This window comes from Lagenorhynchus albirostris, chromosome 4 (genome assembly GCF_949774975.1).
Source record: "Lagenorhynchus albirostris chromosome 4, mLagAlb1.1, whole genome shotgun sequence".
Taxonomy (NCBI): domain Eukaryota; kingdom Metazoa; phylum Chordata; class Mammalia; order Artiodactyla; family Delphinidae; genus Lagenorhynchus; species Lagenorhynchus albirostris.
In genome coordinates, this window is record NC_083098.1 from 84,328,362 (window position 1) to 84,347,693 (window position 19,332).

At 34.1% G+C, this 19,332-nt stretch overlaps 2 protein-coding genes across 4 annotated transcripts in view; one reads left to right on the forward strand and one right to left on the reverse strand.

Moving 5' to 3' along the window:
- The window catches only part of PDS5A (PDS5 cohesin associated factor A), a 129,080-nt gene that overhangs the window by 57,981 nt on the left and 51,767 nt on the right, over nucleotides 1-19,332 (forward strand). For all 3 annotated transcript variants that reach the window (XR_009540349.1, XM_060148312.1, XM_060148313.1), the window contains exons 7-16: nucleotides 414-494; nucleotides 2,408-2,548; nucleotides 5,820-5,935; nucleotides 8,064-8,158; nucleotides 9,065-9,210; nucleotides 12,155-12,306; nucleotides 13,669-13,782; nucleotides 15,758-15,839; nucleotides 17,052-17,100; nucleotides 17,332-17,471. Coding sequence is in view for 2 of the 3 variants with exons in the window: in XM_060148312.1 (XP_060004295.1) it covers nucleotides 414-494; nucleotides 2,408-2,548; nucleotides 5,820-5,935; nucleotides 8,064-8,158; nucleotides 9,065-9,210; nucleotides 12,155-12,306; nucleotides 13,669-13,782; nucleotides 15,758-15,839; nucleotides 17,052-17,100; nucleotides 17,332-17,471 (1,116 nt within the window). In the remaining variant the exon portion in view is untranslated. The remainder of the gene's footprint in view (nucleotides 1-413; nucleotides 495-2,407; nucleotides 2,549-5,819; nucleotides 5,936-8,063; nucleotides 8,159-9,064; nucleotides 9,211-12,154; nucleotides 12,307-13,668; nucleotides 13,783-15,757; nucleotides 15,840-17,051; nucleotides 17,101-17,331; nucleotides 17,472-19,332) is intronic.
- Nucleotides 4,957-5,203, reverse strand: LOC132519373 (metallothionein-1E-like). The gene has a single exon (XM_060147310.1). The coding sequence runs from the start codon at nucleotides 5,186-5,188 to the stop codon at nucleotides 5,018-5,020; it is 171 nt and encodes a 56-aa protein (XP_060003293.1). The 5' UTR covers nucleotides 5,189-5,203; the 3' UTR covers nucleotides 4,957-5,017.

Here is a 19,332-nt window from a genome sequence, read left to right on the forward strand (position 1 = left end):
GACGGTGAAATACTGAGGATAGTGGGTTCGAAAGGGGTGTGTGCGTGCGTGCGTGCGTGTGTGTGTATTTGTTTAGGATGCATGGGTGTGATTGCCAGTTCAAATTGGTTAACAAACAAAACCAAAAAGCCTTAGGTCCAATTTAAGTTAAGTAAAACTAAACTTAATATAGGGTTGGGCTTTTGGCTAATTATCTAATGTATTTTAGTTTTTGATTCATGGTTGTGCTATTTGTAACTTCTGCATTTATGACCACTTGACTAGCAGATATTGGGTAAAACCTTGAATGGAGTTCAGTTATATTTTTTGCTTCATATTTTGTGGACTTGAAGACATTGGTGTTCTAGTGTTGCTATCTAGATCATAAATTCACTAATTCATTTGTAACTTTGCATATTTTTATTGTGTTTCAGAACTTAAATAAACAGTCCTTTGACCTCGCAAAAGTCCTATTGAAAAGGACAGTCCAGACTATTGAGGCATGCATTGCCAATGTATGTATTTCTGCCTATATTTTTTTTCATAATTCTATAGTTCTTAATCCATTGTACTAATTTATTGAAACCTTTCACATAAAGGCTTATTTAGCCTGTAAACAGTTTCATCTTTTTATAAGAAATATATAAAAAACTGATATGTCTAAATGTAACCAAATGCAGCATAACTTTGTAAGCTATAGACATTATTTTTAAATGGCATAAGATGGGAGGATGTTATTTTATGAAAATTTGTTTACAATTTCTACTCTTTTTTCTACTGCCTTTGTATTTATCTTTTTATCTCCTGGATATGCTGACCTCTTTCACTTTCTCCTTTCATCTTTATCTATGGGTCTCTCTCTATTTTCTTCTTCATGTCTCTAGGCCATTCTTCTGAACCTTTTTGGTTTGCTTTCTTAAATAATTGTTATAGAGTAATAAATTTTTTTTTTACTTTATTGAATAGAAGTTTTTTCGTTTTCTTTTTGTTCTTTAAAAAATCAATGAAGTAATTTGGAAAAAAAATTATAATTCTACTACCTTAATGTAGCAATTTCATTATTGAACATTTGCTCAAACTCCTACCTATTTTTTTCATATATAAAACTTTGAATTGTCTTCATTTATACATGTATTTCCATATTTTGATTTTTTTATTTATGATAAGAATGACTATAAATGTTCCTTTGAATTCACATATAATTTACCTAATCATTTCCCTCTTGCCTCACATTTATATTTTTTCAGTGTTTTCCTTTAGTAACTATCTTTAGTAACTATCTTTAGTAACTATCTTTGTAGCATTTCTCTATTGTTTAATTATTTTCTACATATAAAAACCCAAGTGAGAGTCTGTTAATTTAAATGGTATGAATTATTAGTATTATTTATATTACTAAATAAATACTTAAACGTGGTAAAAAAAAAATGTTTTCTCAAGTAGTACAAAAGGTATACAGTGAAAATTGTCTCTTCAAACCCTGAATACTCTATTCTTAATTCTCAGAAATAGGCATCACCAATAGATTTTCATGTATCCTTTCAGAATTTGTGTTCTGTGCTTATTTGTGTGTGCATGTGTACTTTTTAGTTTTGTTAAAACTATTTTCCTTACTCTTTTCAAGGTCTGTGTAATAAATATTAATGTTTTCTAACTCTTAATGTGTGTTGCTTTTCAAAAGAAATATATCATTTGATGATACTACCAAAAACATATGCTCAAATCGGTTGCATACAGCTGCCTCTGTAGCATTTTTACATTTAATTTTTTTTCTAAGTTTATGTGTGTTAGCAAGGAGTGGAGGTATCTTTTAATTTGTGCTTTTATATTCTCTCTGTTTCTTTTTCCTAGAATTCTTTTAAATTATCAGCCTTTGTATCATCACATTTTCCTTCTCTTTGTCCTCTGAGTTACAGTGTTTTTGACTTTCTGGGTATTTAAAAAAAAACCAAACAACTCATCCTCCACCTTCAATTATTCTTTATTACTAAACTAATAGAGAGAATCCTCAAGCTTAAATAAAAATTCAAAAGATTAAGACTTTTAAAAATTTTCTGTGCTATAAAAGGAAATTTCTCAATAAAATTCTCTATAATGAATTACATAAACTATCTAAATTGTTTTGTTTTAATGAAAGTTAAGATTCCTAGAATTGTCATCCTAATTTGAAAGAAAGCTAACAACTCAATTACTTTTTATCTCTTTCATGTAACATTCATAATTTGATGATATTTAGAGGTTTATTTCTTCTGTTTTGGTGGACTGTCCTATCATATATATTAGTAATTTAAACATCTGTTCTTTTTCACCACCTTCACTTGTATATGGAATGCCTAATTATATCGTTTTCTTTTAACATGTTTATAAAAAAACCTATCTAAGTTTTTAAATGAAACGGATATTTTATTTTTATGTTTATCTCCTGTAGTTTTTCAATCAAGTCCTGGTGCTGGGAAGATCATCAGTAAGTGATTTGTCAGAACATGTATTTGATCTGATTCAGGAACTTTTTGCTATAGATCCTCATTTATTATTATCTGTCATGCCGCAGCTTGAATTCAAACTGAAGGTAGGACTGACTTAATTTCTAAGCCCTTTAACATTTAAGAGAAAAATATATATCATATTGTTTTTCTCTAACTGTAAAAGAATAAAATGTGAGTTCAGTTTACCTTCTTATATTTAGTTAAGGTATGCATTTTTTAAACTTTTTATTTTATATTGGAGTATAGTTGGTTAGCAGTGTTGATAGTTTGTTGATCAAACTGTCAACATATAGTTGATAGTTTCAGGTGTACAGCAAAGTGATTCAGTTATGCACGTGGGCTTTCTCTAGTTGCATCGAGCAGGAGCTACTCTTTGTTGTGGTGCGCGGGCTTCTCATTGTGGTGGCTTCTCTTGTTGCAGAGCACAGGCTCTAGGGTGCGTAGGCTTCAGTAGTTGTGGTGCGTGGGCTCAGTAGTTGTGGCTCGTGAGGTTCAGAGTAGTTTAGGTACTATCTATATATAATTAGGGTGCCCCCTTTGGAGTCACCAGTGTGTGCTAAGCAGATAGCCTAGGAAGTTTTTATAGCTGTGGCGATTTTCTGTAGTTATATCCCTGAATCATATAGCTACAGCTTTTTATAGTTAAAAGTCCTAGGTTACAGTCCTCTGAGAACAATAAAAATACTTGAGAAAATGCTTCAACATAACAGTTTGTTTGATTTTGCTTTATACTGGGCCACTGCATGCAACTGTATACACTGTCCACTGTGTGGGTCCATAGTGCTATTATCGCTTATGTTTTAAGGGATACTCTGGAGTTGTGCTACTTAGCAGCTTTGCTATAGTCAGAAAATTTGCCACATTTTATATATAAGACTTTTTTCATGTTAGGCAGAGATAGACATTTACATTTATTCACCAATTTAAAACATAAAACAGTCATAATTGCTTTATTTTGGTTTTAGAAAATTTTTACAGAGAATTGTTCTGAATCAATTACTTTGTAATTAGAAGCAGTAACAGAGTGGTTACCTTTTTCAACTAAGGTTGAAGAAAAATAAAAACTAGGTGGCCATTTGAATTTCTTTCAGAAAGTCACTGGTAAATTACTAATGCAGAATTTCTCATTTTACCCATTATTTTAATTAACATTTTATATATATATATATATTTGTATTCAAACAATGTATTAGGTAATATCTTAATGAGATAATTTTCACTTTGGTATAGATTACTAATAACAGCTGTACATCAGAGACACCAAATGATTTTTGCACCAGAAAAAAATTACCAGCACTATCATCATATTCCAACCTCACTCAGAGAATATATTTAAAAATTCAAAAAGGCAGGGGGTGGCTTCCCTGGTGACGCAGTGGTTGAGAGTCTGCCTGCTAATGCAGGGGACACAGGTTCAAGCCCTGGTCCGGGAAGATCCCACATGCCGCGGAGCAACAAAGCCCGTGTGCCACAACTACCAAGCCTGTACTCTAGAGCCTGCGAGCCACAACTACTGAAGCCTGTGTGCCTAGAGCCCGTGTTCTGCAACAAGAGAAGCCACCACAACGAGAAGCCCGTGCACCGCAAGGAAGAGTAGCCTCCCCTCTCCGCAACTAGAGAAAGCCCGTGCGCAACGAAGACCCAGTGCAGCCAAGAATTTAAATTAAAAAGAAAAAGAAGGCAGGGGGTGGGAGCGAGTTTTCATTTAATTTTATTTCAGTAGTTAAATTACATAGATGTGAAATGTCACATTTGAAATAATCACTAAGCTACTAAAGTAGTCACCTTCAAGTAAAGTAAAATTTCCAGTTTTTCTAGTGTTTGACATTTAAGGGATAGATTGATTTTTCTTTAAAAAAATAAATCATGTTGGATACTAAGTTGGACTTACTTACCAAAAGGCAGCACTAATCTGCATTGTAGTCACATTGCTTGGGAAAAACTTTGTGAAAGAAAATCATTTTTGTAGTTACAAGTGTTAAAGCTTGAATTTTCATTTTTATCTTTGTTTAGTAAGTGTGCCTATTTTAACCACAAAACCCCTATCCCTGAGAGTTGAGACATTCTTAAGGAAAAGATGATATCCTGGAGTTATTTTTCTTTTTTCACTTACTGCCTTTCCCCATAAATATTTTTTTTATTGACTTGCTGGTATTGCTTTAGACACATTATATTTGAACACTTTACAAATTAGCAACTGCTTTTCATTATTGCTTTTATTTTCCTATTGAATATGTGACTTTTAAAAAGTTTCATGCACCATATGGTTTCAGAATAACTTAATTTATATTAAGACGTGACATCACTAGTGAAAACTAGAACACTTTTTATAGAGTATATTGATTCAGGATAAGAAAATAGGCCTCTATCAAAAAATAACTTTAAGTTTTGTTTTGGTTTAAGTCAACAACTTTTATTACAACTCACATATTTCATAGAAAAAAGAATGTAGCGTCAGGTCCAGTTGTGTGAAAAACGGTAAAATGCAGGTTTGTCCTGGTTGCTCTCTTGACACCCGGGGCAGGCTCTCCGCGACACCAGGCACAGCAGCTTCACTTGTCCGAGGCCCCTTTGCAGACGCAGCCCTGGGCACACTTGGCGCAGCCCACGGGGCAGCAGGAGCAGCAGCTCTTCTTGCAGGAGGTGCATGTGCAGGCTTTGCAGGTGCAGGAGCCAGTGCAGCTGCAGGAGCCGCCAGTGGGGCAGGAGCACTTGGGGTCCATCTGGAGGAGAAGTGAGGCCCAAGGTCCAAAGCACGGGACGAAGCCGGTTCACTGGTCCGGTGGGGGGCATCAAGTTTTGATTTTTGGTAGTGTTCAGTTCACCTGACCTTTTAGGTACTCTTAAGATTCATGCTCTTCTATTAAAATGAGTTTTCCTGAATCATGACATTATTCAGTATCATGTGCTCCAGTCAGCAGGGGAACCTTGATTAAAACTTCATGTATCAAAACCTTAATTGATATGGGTTTATGTTGGAGATCAAATTATAGGATTAGGACAGGAATTATTTGTAGCTCTTCCCTTTATAGAATTTTTTCTAGGACTCTTACGGAATGTTAGAATTGAATGATTATCTTCATGTTTCTACAGCATCTGTACAGATTGCAAACAAGCAGTGAAGTAGGCATATATTAACAGTTGGGAGTGTATGAAATAAGAGCAAAGAACCTGATGATCTAACATGGAATCAAGTCAACTTCTGCACAGTAAATGAGAGAACATGATATTTTAAAGTTCTTATCATTTTAAGCAGAAATAATGAAATTGTAGCTTCTCAGAAATGTTTCATGTTATTTTTTTGTAATCTGATGAATAAACCTCAGGGTTTATTTATTTTCTTTTTTCCCTTAGAGCAATGATGGAGAAGAGCGATTAGCTGTTGTTCGACTTTTAGCTAAATTGTTTGGTTCTAAAGATTCCGATTTGGCAACACAGAATCGTCCTCTGTGGCAGTGTTTTCTTGGACGGTAAGAGAACATAATTCTGTGGATTCTAACTTTTATATTTTGGAGGCTAGTGAATGTGGCGCACTTGATTAAAACCACACATATCAAAACTTTGATATGTGTTTGTGTCTTTAGTACCTGTGTTGCTGTCTTTATTGGAGAATAAATTGTAAGACAAATGCTTTATGAAGAAAGCTTTGTCTTATTTACCCACATAACAGGTTTTAATCTTTTTTGTGTGTGCTAAAATAATGTCATTAGAATAAATAATTCACATCTGAGAATGTTCAGAGTCTTAAATTTTTTAAATAAGTCATGAGACTGAAGACATCATGGTCCAAAACATGCTAGTATGTACTATGTGTTTTTTTCTAGAAGTTTTCTAGGTGTTAAACTTCTAGAAAAAAACATAGACAGTACACACTTACTGGTTTTAGTAGTATGCTTTTGGATGTGTCTCCTCAGGCAAGGGAAACAAAAGCAAAAATAAACACATGGGACTACATCAAACGAAAAAGCTTTTGCACAGCAAAGAAAACTATCAACAAAAAAGGCCACCTGCTGAATGGGAGAAGATATTTGCAAATGATATATGTGATAAGGGGTTAATATCTAAAATATACAAAGAACTCATACATAAGTCAACCTGATTTAAAAATGGGCAGAGGATCTGAATACACATTTTTCCATAGAAGACATACAGATGTCAACAGACACATGAAAAGATGCTCAACATCACTAATCATCAGGGAAATGCAAATCGAAACCACAGTGAGATATCACCTCACACCTGTCAGGAAGACTGTTACCAAAAAGACAACAAATAACAAGTGTTGGCAAGAATGTGGAGAAAGAACTGTGTACTCTTGGTGGCAATGTAAATTGGTACAGCCACTATGTGAAATAGTATGGAGGGGAATTCTCTGGCAGTCAGTGGTTAGGGTTCATGCTCTCACTGCCAAGGGCCCAGGTTCAATCCCTGGTCAGGGAACTAAAATCCCACAAGCCACACAGTGTGGCCAAAAAAAATAATAATGATGAAAAATAAAAATAGAACTATTATTTATCTGAAGAAAATAAAAACACTAATCAGAAAAGATACATGCACTAGCTCTATGTTCATTGTGGCATTATTTATAACAGCCAAGATATGGAAGCAACCCAAGTACCCAGTAAGTAGATGAATGGATAAAGTAGATGTGGTATATACATGAACAATGGAATTTTACTCATCCATAAAAAAAGAATGAAATTTTGCAATTTGGGATAACATGGACGGATCTAGAGAGTATTATGCTAAATGTAATAAGTCAAACAGAGAAAGACAAATACTGTGTGATTTCATTTACATATGGAATTTAAAAAACAAAACAAATGACCAAACATAACAAAACAGAAACAGAGTCATAGATAAGGAGAGCAAACAGGTGGTTGCCAGAGGGGAAGAGGGTTGGGAGAGGAAACAAATGGGTAAGGGAGATTAAGGGGTAAAAAAATCACATTATTCATAATTAATATGTTTTTAAATTGCCCAATAAATTTAAAACTTGAGAGTTTCTCAGCTTATCCTTATTATATGCAGTTCTGAATTGACATACTGAGTTTCATATTATTAAGTTCTTAAAATATATTAGACCTAAAATAGCAGTTACAGGTTGGTCCCAGCCGTATGAAACTTTTTTGCTATGAGGCAATATGGCACATGTATTTTATGTACTTATCTTTGAATTTCTGGGTCTGCCTCATATATGATTTGCTTTCTACCTCACATTCCTCTAGTATTTTCCTCCTATTAACTTCTTTCAAATAGATTTTGTGCATTTTGAATATTTATTTTTTGTTTTGTAGCATAATTTTAAGCTCCAATTTTTGGTTCTCCAGTGAAGGTAGTTTGGGTTGGGGGATGTGTTTATACCGTTTTTGTTTTAGCATGGTGAAAAAATCCTGTTGTAAAAAATATTCTTCTGAAATTATGTATCTTTTTACTTTATATTCTTCCTTCAGTACAAGTTAACTGTCATTTTAATAAACCAACACATCTTATAATCAGTAACTTGTTGTTTATAGGTATTTACGTAGCGTTGATATACCTTATTTGAAAATAGTTATTTTGCCTTACAACTAATATTAGCAATCTTTTTCTATGTAGATTCAATGACATTCACGTTCCTGTGAGATTAGAAAGTGTGAAATTTGCGAGTCACTGTTTAATGAATCACCCAGATTTAGCAAAGGATCTCACAGGTAAGGTAGCTGGTTTATTGAAGTATGAGAGTAATCACACAAATATATTTTAGTTGTGGCTTTTGACTTTAACTTCGGTTTCTGAATAGGTTTCACTCTGGCACTCTTTCAGGTCTCTATCAGTCATGGACTACTAGTAAGGGATTTCATGTTTATACAGTAAAATTACATTTGAAATCTTCACATTGTAATCCTTTGGAATTTTCTGGAAATCATAGTTTGAGGAAGTAGACTCTTCCTTATGACTCTGGGTTTGGGCACAAATCATTATATCTGTGTGATAATTAAATATAGTAACATATCTAATAATAGGTGGGAAAATGATTTCTTCTGAAGTAGACTAGAATTTCTCATTCTTCACTTGAAGTAGAGCATTTAAACCTACTTACTTGGTTGTAACAAATAAATAACTGCTGTCAAAATATTGTTTACCAAAAAAGAGGAAATAACTTTATTTGTATCGTAGTTATTTAGGATTTTTTTTAGAGGTCACAGAATGTTATTTTATGTTGCGTAATGTGAAGATATATACCTATCAGCAAACTTGCTATAAGCATTTTTACTATATTTTAAGTCTTTTAATATGTATCGTTAACTTAAATTCTAAACTGTATTAAATCAGGTGCTGATTTGATTTCAGGTGCCGATTTGGCTTTTCCAGAATAGTTGATATAAAAAGTTTTATTAAGATGTGACTTTACAGTAATAAATAGTGTGGTATAGTTTATTTTGTTATTATGTAGGGTATTGCCACCTCAAAAATTAAATAATTTTAATTTATGCCACATTTTACAGTCATTGTTCCAGTATGGACATAAACTTAAAAGCATTAGGGTTTTTTTTTGTCATTCTGAACATAATGAATATTATAGCTAACATTTAGCTTAATTTTTTCTCCTATTTCAGAATACTTGAAAGTTAGATCACATGATCCAGAAGAAGCTATTCGTCATGATGTCATTGTTACTATAATAACAGCTGCCAAAAGAGACCTTGCCTTAGTAAATGATCAGCTACTTGGCTTTGTAAGAGAAAGAACACTGGACAAACGGGTAAAATCTGAGGAATTTTATTCTTTTATAATTTACTGTGTTTACATTGTTAGCAAAATACAATAGAAATTATTTTCTATTTAAAGTTTTTCTGTGTGAAAGTCAAACTAATACAATACCAAATAAAAAGCTAATAATTTGTATGTTTCCTGTGTATCTTTTAATTATCTTTACAAATGAATACATTGGATTCTGTAGCTTTTCAGATCTTAGGCATGGGTTTTTTAGCCTACCTTTACAAAAAGAGCAGCTAAATTAAAGTTTTATTTTACCTTTACACTTACATGATGAGTTTCAGAAGGATAGTGATTGATCACCAGTATTTATTTCTTTTATAGTTAGCATCTTCAAAAGTAACTGTCTTAGAATATCATACTTTCTGTGAAAGTGGTGTTTCCATATTGCTGTGCTAAGCTAAGGGCCGAAATGGTGTTTAGTTACTATTCTTTTTGTGTAATTTCCTCCATGTGGATGCAGTTAAAAACGTGGGTTGATAAAGAAAAGCAGCACTAAGAACAGTAGTAGCAGTTGCTAAGAAAGTGTCAACCATGAGTAAGAGATACACAGGCAAGGCAGGCTGATTAAATGTGTTACTTATTAACATCTTCAACAAAGGTTGCCTTTGCAGTGTGGTATTTTATTTGAAGCATAGTTGAAAATCTGCTACCCTCTTGAAACCAATGTAATTTAGCTATAATTTCAGGGTAGAAAAGCAGTATCTTGCTATAGAGATATAGCAAGATGCATTCTTTTTTTTTTAACATCTTTATTGGCGTATAATTGCTTTACATTGTTGTGTTAGTTTCTGCTGTATAACAAAGTGAATCAGCTATATATATACATATATCCCCATATCACCTCCGTCTTGCGTCTCCCCACCACCCTCCCTATCCCACCCCTCTAGGTGGAGACAAAGCACTGAGCTGATCTCTCTGTGCCATGCGGCTGCTTCCCACTAGCTCTCTGTTTTACATTTGGTAGCGTATATATGTCCATGCCACTCTCTCACTTCGTCCCAGCTTACCCTTCCCCCTCCCCATGTCCTCAAGTCCATTCTCTGTGTCTTTATTCCTGTCCTGCCCCTAGGTTCTTCAGAACCTTTTTTGTTTTTTTTTTAGATTCCATATATAATGTGCTAGCATACGGTATTTGTTTTTCTCTTTCTGACTTACTTCACTCTGTAGGACAGACTCTAGGTCCATCCACCTCACTACAAATAACTCAATTTCATTTCTTTTTATGGCTGAGTAATATTCCATTGTATATATGTGCCACATCTTCTTTATCCATTCATCTGTCGATAGACACTTAGGAGCAAGATGCATTCCTTAAGTTCTTTTGAAATAGTCGTAGGAAACAGATACATAAAGTAGACACCGTCTAACTTGTTCAACTGTGTCAGTAATTCTAACTCTGAGAGTTTTTTCCCCTTGGCTTTAATTTAAATGAAATGACACTCTCTACTGGTTAGTTGTTAACTACCCCCTCTCCCCTGCCCCCTACTCCCAAACCAGATTTCAGGTATTGCCGTTTGTGTTACTTCCTCCTTTTAGAAACAGTTCACTCCTACTTCTGTCAGTGTTTGTTTATAGTTTCAGGAAGAGTTGAATAAATGATTCTTGCTAACTGAGACTGTATGATATGGTCTAATAATTCAAATAACACCTACTGTACATTTTAGGAACTGGTTTTTGGTGTAATGAATTAAATGACCTTGAGTATAGCCTTTCTGAATTTTGTTTTCTATAAAATGTGGGGACAGGACTTAAATCTTTGATTTCACGGCTTACATTCTTTTGTTTCATGTTAGACATGTCAAAAGACATCTGTTACCTGTTATATGGGAACAGAATTTCATTTCATCTACCAAATAGCATACAAATGAGAAAATTATACTAAAAAATTATAAGAAAGTATTAACTTAAACAAGCCAAAGATGGGACTCCCCTGGTGCCACAGTGGTTGAGAATCTGCCTGCCAATGCAGGGGACATGGGTTCGAGCCCTGGTCTGGGAAGATCCCACATGCCGCGGAGCAGCTAAGCATGTGCGCCACACCTATTGAGCCTGCGCTCTAGAGCCTGCGAGCCACAACTACTGAGCCCACGCACCACAACCAAGAATAGCCCCCGCTTGCCACAACTAGGGAAAGCCCGCGTGCAGCAAGGAAGACCTAATGCAGCCACAAAATAAATAAATATATTTTTAAAAAAATAAGCCAAAGATAAGTATACTCTGATTTGTTATTGAGACAAATAACTTGTGATTATTATTACATCGTACTGTTGTTCTAACTCTAGATTTTTATAGTCTACTTTTCTGTCCACTCTCCTCTCACCACCTTTCTTTCCTCCTCATAAACCATTCCAATCTCTTTAAGTCCCAAAGAATCTTTCACGGACTAGGATGTGACTAGGTAAATAATTTGCCCTTTTAATCCACGTAAGGAAGTTCACTTAAGATGATCACTAAGGTGCTTTCCAACTTTGTAATTCTAAAATCTTGATACTAAATTTTGCTCTTATTATTCTGAGTTAATATCAAAAGGGATGTAACTAGGACAAAACATTCCAGACGATAGGGCTTTTGTTTGCAGAGTGAATTATACACTTTCTCTTTTATTTTTTAATCACTTCTAAAACTTGGCCAAATTTTTTTTAGACAGAGTCTAATGAAATCTTTGTAAGATTTACTATTGCTTGGCTTTGAGGGAAATAAAAAATTGGTAGGTGATTTAGCAGTATTTGCACTGGATGATTTCTAAATAGGAACATAATCAAAATTGTTGGTTAAGTGATTTGTCTGCCTTTTTTGAAAATTAATATTGTGCTAATCTATGCACACATAAATCTCATTGTGCAACCTAGTGAAGAAATGGTAATTTTTGCAGATTTGTATACTAAAGTTTGGTATCTAGCTTATCCAATAAACTTTATACTTTCTAGTGGCGAGTAAGAAAAGAAGCTATGATGGGTCTGGCTCAGCTTTATAAGAAATACTGTCTTCATGGTGAAGCAGGAAAGGAAGCTGCAGAGAAAGTCAGCTGGATAAAGGACAAACTTTTGCATATCTATTATCAGAATAGCATCGATGACAAGTGAGTCTAATATGTTGGTAAAATGGTTGAATATAAAAGTGCTTTTAATTTTTAAATATTTCTGTTTAATTTTTTCATAATAATTAGTTTCTCTAAGTTTAGAAACCACTTTCTACATATTTAGACATACCATGTTTAAATAAGATTCCAGCCAAGACTGTGAGTTAGCATAATAATAGTGAAATATGCATGAGATTTGGACTCAGACCAGAGACCAAATATTCATTCTGCCCGTTATTAGATCTGTGCCCATGCACAGCTGATTTAACTTCTGTGTACTTGATTTTATCTAAAAAGGAGTAATAATAAGCCTTTCTTACAGAATTGTCTTATGGATTAAATAAAATAATGAATGTAATGCCCCCTAGCTTACTGCCTGGCAGAGTAGCACTATTTAATAACTGTTAGTTATTTTTTCCTTTTTACAACACTGTAAGTACCAATAGAGGTATTACTGTATTTTTTTTATTGAAGTATAAGTGACATACAGAATTACATTAAATTTCAAGTGTATGACATAATGATTCTATATTTGTATATATTGCCTAATGATCACCACAATGTCTTTAACATTCGTCCCTGTGCATGGTTAGGAAATTCTTCTCTTGAGATGAGAACTTATATTGTTTTCATTTTCTGAATATTACTTACAATTCTCTGTTGGATTATAGTAATGATTTCGGTTTTTGCAAAATACTTTGCAGTGTTTTATTGAGTTAGACTGACTACTTTGACATGATCGATTATGTATTTCATTGACTAATGAAGAGCCCTTAAATTTTCTTATTCCAGTGATGTTGAATAATAATTATAAGCTTAGCAAGAAGGATATTTTAATATTGGTGAGGAATTTAGAATGTGGAAAGGAGACAGATGTGCATAAGAAAAGCTGAATTTTCAGGAAGATGAAGGAAGAGCCCCCTGATTTTACTAAATGTGACAACATGGGAAAGGAGCCAAAATAATCAAAGGAAATTTTTTTTTTGAGAATTAATTATTCTTGAGATCATAGCTTTATGTGTAATGTTAAGTAATTTGCTATAGCTCCAGACTGATGAAGAAAACAGGTAGAACAGCCTAGCACCCTGTGCTTAGGAATAATATATAACCCTTTTAGGACAAATGTTTCATACTGATAAAACATAAAGTCACAAATAGCAACAGTAGCTCTAAATTTTAAAATAGCCATACTTGCAAGGAAAAGCATTGATCACATACTGATCTTTTCCATTGTATTTTCACAGATAAGTTTCATCATTGGTGTGATATCTTTGCATGAGGTGGATAAAATATGAAATGGCTGTGGCGTCTAACAAATAGAATAATTTTGTTATTTGGGTTTTTTGTTTGTTTGCCTCGTAGACTGTTGGTAGAGAAAATCTTTGCTCAGTATCTTGTCCCCCACAACCTGGAAACAGAAGAGAGAATGAAATGCTTGTATTATTTATATGCTAGTTTGGATCCAAATGCTGTCAAGTGAGTTACTTTTTAAATGATTGGAGTATTTCTTGAAGATTTTATAAAATTACTTCATCTTATTTAATTAATTGTTGTTGATAGGGTTGTTGCTTCTTCTGGTTGAATCAAGAACCTCAGATAAGTATTTATAGAGGAAATTTTTATTATATAAGTCCAGTTAAGTTAAAAGCAAAAATATTCCTATATGCATAGGCATATTTGGCAACTGAGCCAGTAATATGGTTTCAGGGATTCAAAGAAGTCCCCGTGTCAAAATTATCTTTTGTTCACCTGTTGGCTGAGATCTGAATCATACTACTGGAGCTTTACCATACTAAGCCTAAGAGCTAAGAACTGGTTCTTTGTTAGGAGAGCGTGTCCAGATCACTTCTATGTAGAATAACCATGTGATTGATTGTCCAAACTGAGATATTTTTGAGATTGAAAGGAGGCACTAGTAATAATTTTGTTCAGACAACTGGCATAAACTTTAACTATCCCAGGCTACCTAGGATGTGTGGACATTCCACTTTAATAAAGCTTTTAAAAAACGAAATAACTCCTGTCATTGAGAATTCTAATTTTTCTGAATAAGAACCTCAGCTGTTCCATTTACATATATATATATAGCCTTTAATTTCTTATAATTTCAAATTTACAGAAAAGTTGTGAGAATAAAACAAAGCTTTGTGATATACTCTTTAGCCAGATTCATAATTTTTGACCATTTGCTTTTTATCATTTGCCATTTGCACATACTTTATATATGTATTTTCTTCTGATCCATTGATAGTAATTTGCAGACATTGGATCCCTTTACCTCTAATACTTCAGTGTGTATTCCCTAAGAACAAGGATACTCTTTTATATAACTAGAGTGCCTTTATGAAAATCAGGAGATTTAACATTTTAAAATATTGTCTAATCCAGTGTGTATTCAGATTTCTTCAATCGTCAAATAATGTCCTTTTTGGATGTTTTTTTCCCTTTCTAGGATTACACATTGCATGTTTAATTATCATGTCTCTAGTCTTTTTTAATTTGGAACCATTCCTCAGTCTGTCTTTGTCTTTTATGACTTTGACATTTTCCAGAAGAGTATTGCCTAGGCCAGTTATTTTGTAGAATGTTCTCTCAGTTTGGATTCACCCAGTGTTTCCTCATCATTGGATCAAGATTATGCATTTTCAGCAGAAAGTCCACAGAGTAATGTATCCTTGGTGCATCCTATTAGGAGACATTAGCCATCATTTTAAAAAAGGATTTGAAAGTGGTTTATAATGTTCACTGTAGGTAGTAAACCCCGGCGTAAGGTCTTGATCTCTGTTTATATTTCAAAATATTTGACAAAGAGTACTCAGAGATAGACTAACTTCCCAGAGGTCTTTTGGGCACCGGAAATTACAGAGTGGGTTTGTGAGAGAAGAAAATCTGCTTTCGTGGAGAGAAAAGAGTCTAGAATAAAGAAACTCAGTTTAATTTAGCATTTTGAATCCACATCATTTCTAAGAAATTCATTTTTTGAAATAGTCTACACTGCTTCATGCATACCCCCTTAGCCTGGCATAAAAAGGCCTTCATGATCTGATCCTTTTCTATTGTATGTTCCAGCTTCCTTATGCTCCCCCAATCACATTCTGTGCTCCAAGCCTATAAATTTTTTTTCACTTTCCTGTATGTGCCATGGGCTTTGATGACATTTTATCTCTCTTTGTAGCAGAACATTCTGGCTTCCTCTGCTTAGACTGTCTCAGTTCCTTCAGTTTACCTGGCATGATCCTGTTCATCCTTAGAAACTTCTCAAATATTTTCTCTCATAAGAAGCCTTATATTAAGTAATTTAAACTAAACTCTGTTAATCCTAATAAGTAAATTTTCTGGTGCTTAAAATTTTAGGTAGATGTAGAAGAATGGTGTAAGAAAAGTAGTAAGGTTGAGTAGTTACCAGTATTGTTTTATTATGTATTTTTTTCATATTTTTAACTATTTACAGGGCTCTCAATGAAATGTGGAAGTGTCAGAACATGCTTAGAAGTCATGTACGAGAACTATTGGATTTGCACAAGCAGCCTACGGTAGGTTCATGGTGTTTTATTTAAATTCAGTTTTAGTCATTGTTCATTTTTCTATAGTCATATATAATGAAGCAAGCAAAAAGTATTTCATGTGTTTTGTTTTCCACATGTCAGTTAAACAATTTCTGTGGTTTTCCAAGCTAAATTTGCATTTCACATGAATATAACAAAATTTTATTTTCCAGCATGAGCAAAGAAATGGTGTTTTCCAACTTATCAAGTATTTAGACACTAAGAAGTTATAGTTTATCAATTATCAAATCATTAGAATTAAACCTTAATATAAAATTAGAAGTCATAAATGTTTTTTGCTCTGTGATTTGGTCCTTTATTATAGAGTCAGTATCAAATCAGGTATCAATCCTTTGAATATGCCAAAGTCAAATTAACAAAGAAATACTGCCCAACATTTTCTGGAAGGTGGATAAAAGAAATTTGAATAATCTCTTAATATATTTCTAAACATATTTGCTAGAATAGGTGTTCTTAACCAGGGAACCATACACAGAGACCCCTCAGTGGCCCAAACAAGGGTTGTCGAACTTTTTTTTGTAAATGACCAGATAGTAAAAATTTAGGCTTTGCCAGCCATACAGTCTCCATGACTGCTTAACTCTGCCTTTGTGGTGCAGAAACAGTCAGAGATACAAATGAATGGGTATGACCGTGATCCAACAAAACTTTAACAAAAGCGGGTGGTTCATGGGACCATGCAGATTCAATAATAAAATAATACTCTTGTTGTAATGGAGGAAAGGGCAGTAGGAGGGGAGGTGATATATTAAGTAATGGGCCACAAAATAGCTGATAGAACTCTATTCAGAAAGAAAATTTTTCTGCTCTCCACATTTTTATTTAATTTTCTTTGGTGTATGGTTTCACAGTAATTTTGATATGATAATTGTTTTCATTATCTTCTCTGTTCAGTCTCCTGGCAAGATAACTTTCCTATGAAAGTTATATACTCTTAAAAATTTTTAAATAACTTCCTGCTGGCATCTCCTTTCATTCTATTTGTGCTAACTTAATAGTTGTGGGTACTTCATAGTTCTTTGTCATCAACATAGGGTGTAGATATGGTAAGCCATTTTCTAGTGGGTATATTGTGATGGATTTTTTTTTAACTTAAAAAAATGTACAATACTGAGTATAGTTTTCTTACCAAAATTTGGTAGCACATGTGACAGCTTTTGTTTTTGTTTTAAATTTCAGTCTGAGGCTAACTGTTCTGCCATGTTTGGAAAACTGATGACCATAGCAAGTGAGTATGTTTATTCACTCCGTAGATATATAGTAGACATCAAATAGTTTACCCAGGGGGACTATCAATTTAATACTAAGTAAGAAAAAGTAATCATTTTCTTAATAATTTTATTTCTAAGAGCCAGATTGACTGATTATCTTTTGATGCCTCAGCAGTATTTTTTAAGACAGCTTGCTTTTAGTTTAGTGGTTTTTCTTTTGTAGTATTGATTCTCTTTGAATTTTATAGAGAATTTGCCTGACCCTGGGAAAGCACAAGATTTTGTGAAGAAATTTAACCAAGTCCTTGGTGATGATGAAAAACTGCGGTCTCAGTTGGAGTTGTTAATCAGTCCAACCTGTTCGTGCAAACAGGCAGATGTTTGTGTGGTTAGTAAATTATACTTTTATATTTGTTCTCCTAGCTTTGCTTATAGAAACTTACATTTCATTAAAGCCTTCTTTACATAGATTATTTTATTTGTGTGAGTTTAACAATACTGTGAGCTCTGAATTACCTAGGAGTATATCTGTGGTCAATTTAGTTCTCTTTACTTACCACTCGTCAGCCAAATTCCAGGAAAAACACTAGAGAACTAAGCCAGGGAGATTGATCCTAGGAATTGAGCAAGATAAAATGCTTTGTATTTAGTAGACATTCATTAGGTAAATTAAATGCTTTTGTGTGTTGTGTGTGTATTTTCTTCTCCCATGTATTAGTAGGTAAATCAACAATAGTTACATTGGCATATACGCATTTATAGATAAGGTAATTCCTATTTAGGCTGTTGTCTTCATTCTATTCTTAGACTCTTTATTTTATAGAGAAAACCAGTTGTTGACAATATCAGGAAGGAAAAATTCATCCATTCATTTATTTAGCATTTTATGAGACCGTTTCTGTTTAATTTCATCTTTACCATTTACTACCAGTGAGACCTTTAGTAAGTTCAGTATTTTTGAGACTCATTTTTCTCATCTCTACATGTTAACAACCTCACAGGATTATTAAGAGGAGATAGATACAGATATCCTATATAGATATAGATACATGGCCCTAGACTGCCCTTTAGGATTTAAATAAATTGCATTTCTATAGTATTACACATATATGACAAACACTGTGCTTGCGACCAGACTTACAGAGATGAATAAGAGAAAGAAAATCATTTCAGTTATTTATGTCTAACTTTGTTCTAGAAAGATAATTATTTAAATATGTGATAAGGGATAAGGACTGTAATAGATGTATATACAAAGTCATCTGGGAACGTGGAGTATGTATTTTTTTCAGTCTAGTAGGGATATAGGGTCTCTAAGTGGATCTTAAAAGAGGAGTCGGGTTTCCCTGGTGGCACAGTGGTTGAGAGTCCGCCTGCCGATGCAGGGGACACGGTTTGTGCCCCGGTCCAGGAAGATCCCACGTGCCGCGGAGCGGCTGGGCCCGTGAGCCATGGCCGCTGAGCCTGTGCGTCCGGAGCCTGTGCTTCACAACGGGAGAGGCCACAACAGTGAGACGCCCGCGTACCGCAAAAAAAAAAAAAAAAAAAAAAAAAGGCGTAATCAGGAACAGGTGGGAGGAAGCCAGTTTAGGGAAGGAAGCAGTGGACTCTTCCACTGGGCCTAGGGATGTGCTTGTGCCAGGTGCCCAGAATACTTCACTCTTTGCACTTCTGAACAGGATGGTTTGCTGAGAACATTTAAAGGTTTCATTTACTTCTTCGGCATTTAGAATTCTAGTTCCAGAATACTGTATTCTGCCGGGCATCTACTAATATAATTGATCATAGAATGAAATAGCTTGAAAAAAATGCAGAGAGAATTGGTTTAACCACTTCATTTTACAGGTAGGGATTGAATTTTAAAGAGATGAAGTTTCTCATCCAGTGTTTCACAGCTGGTTATAGTGGCTGTGCTGCAAGTAGAGTCCAGATCTCACAGACCCTCAATAGTGCTCTTTCTATACATTTCATCAGTGTTTGCAAGAACCAGTACAGACTGAGTACTGCTCAAGAAATGTGGACCTTGAGAATGAACAATCAAGTGGTATTTTTTGGTCTGAGAAAAATAAGACTTGAGCTTGAGTTTGAGAAATGGTACTAACATGAATTCCTACTATTTGTCAGAACAGAAATATCTAAGAGTTACCAAATCCAAAATGTATATGTAAAACAGATGTTGTAAGGAAAACATCTCAGGATGAATTGATTGTAGGAAGCAGGAAGGTGGAGATGAGGACTGGACTTGCACT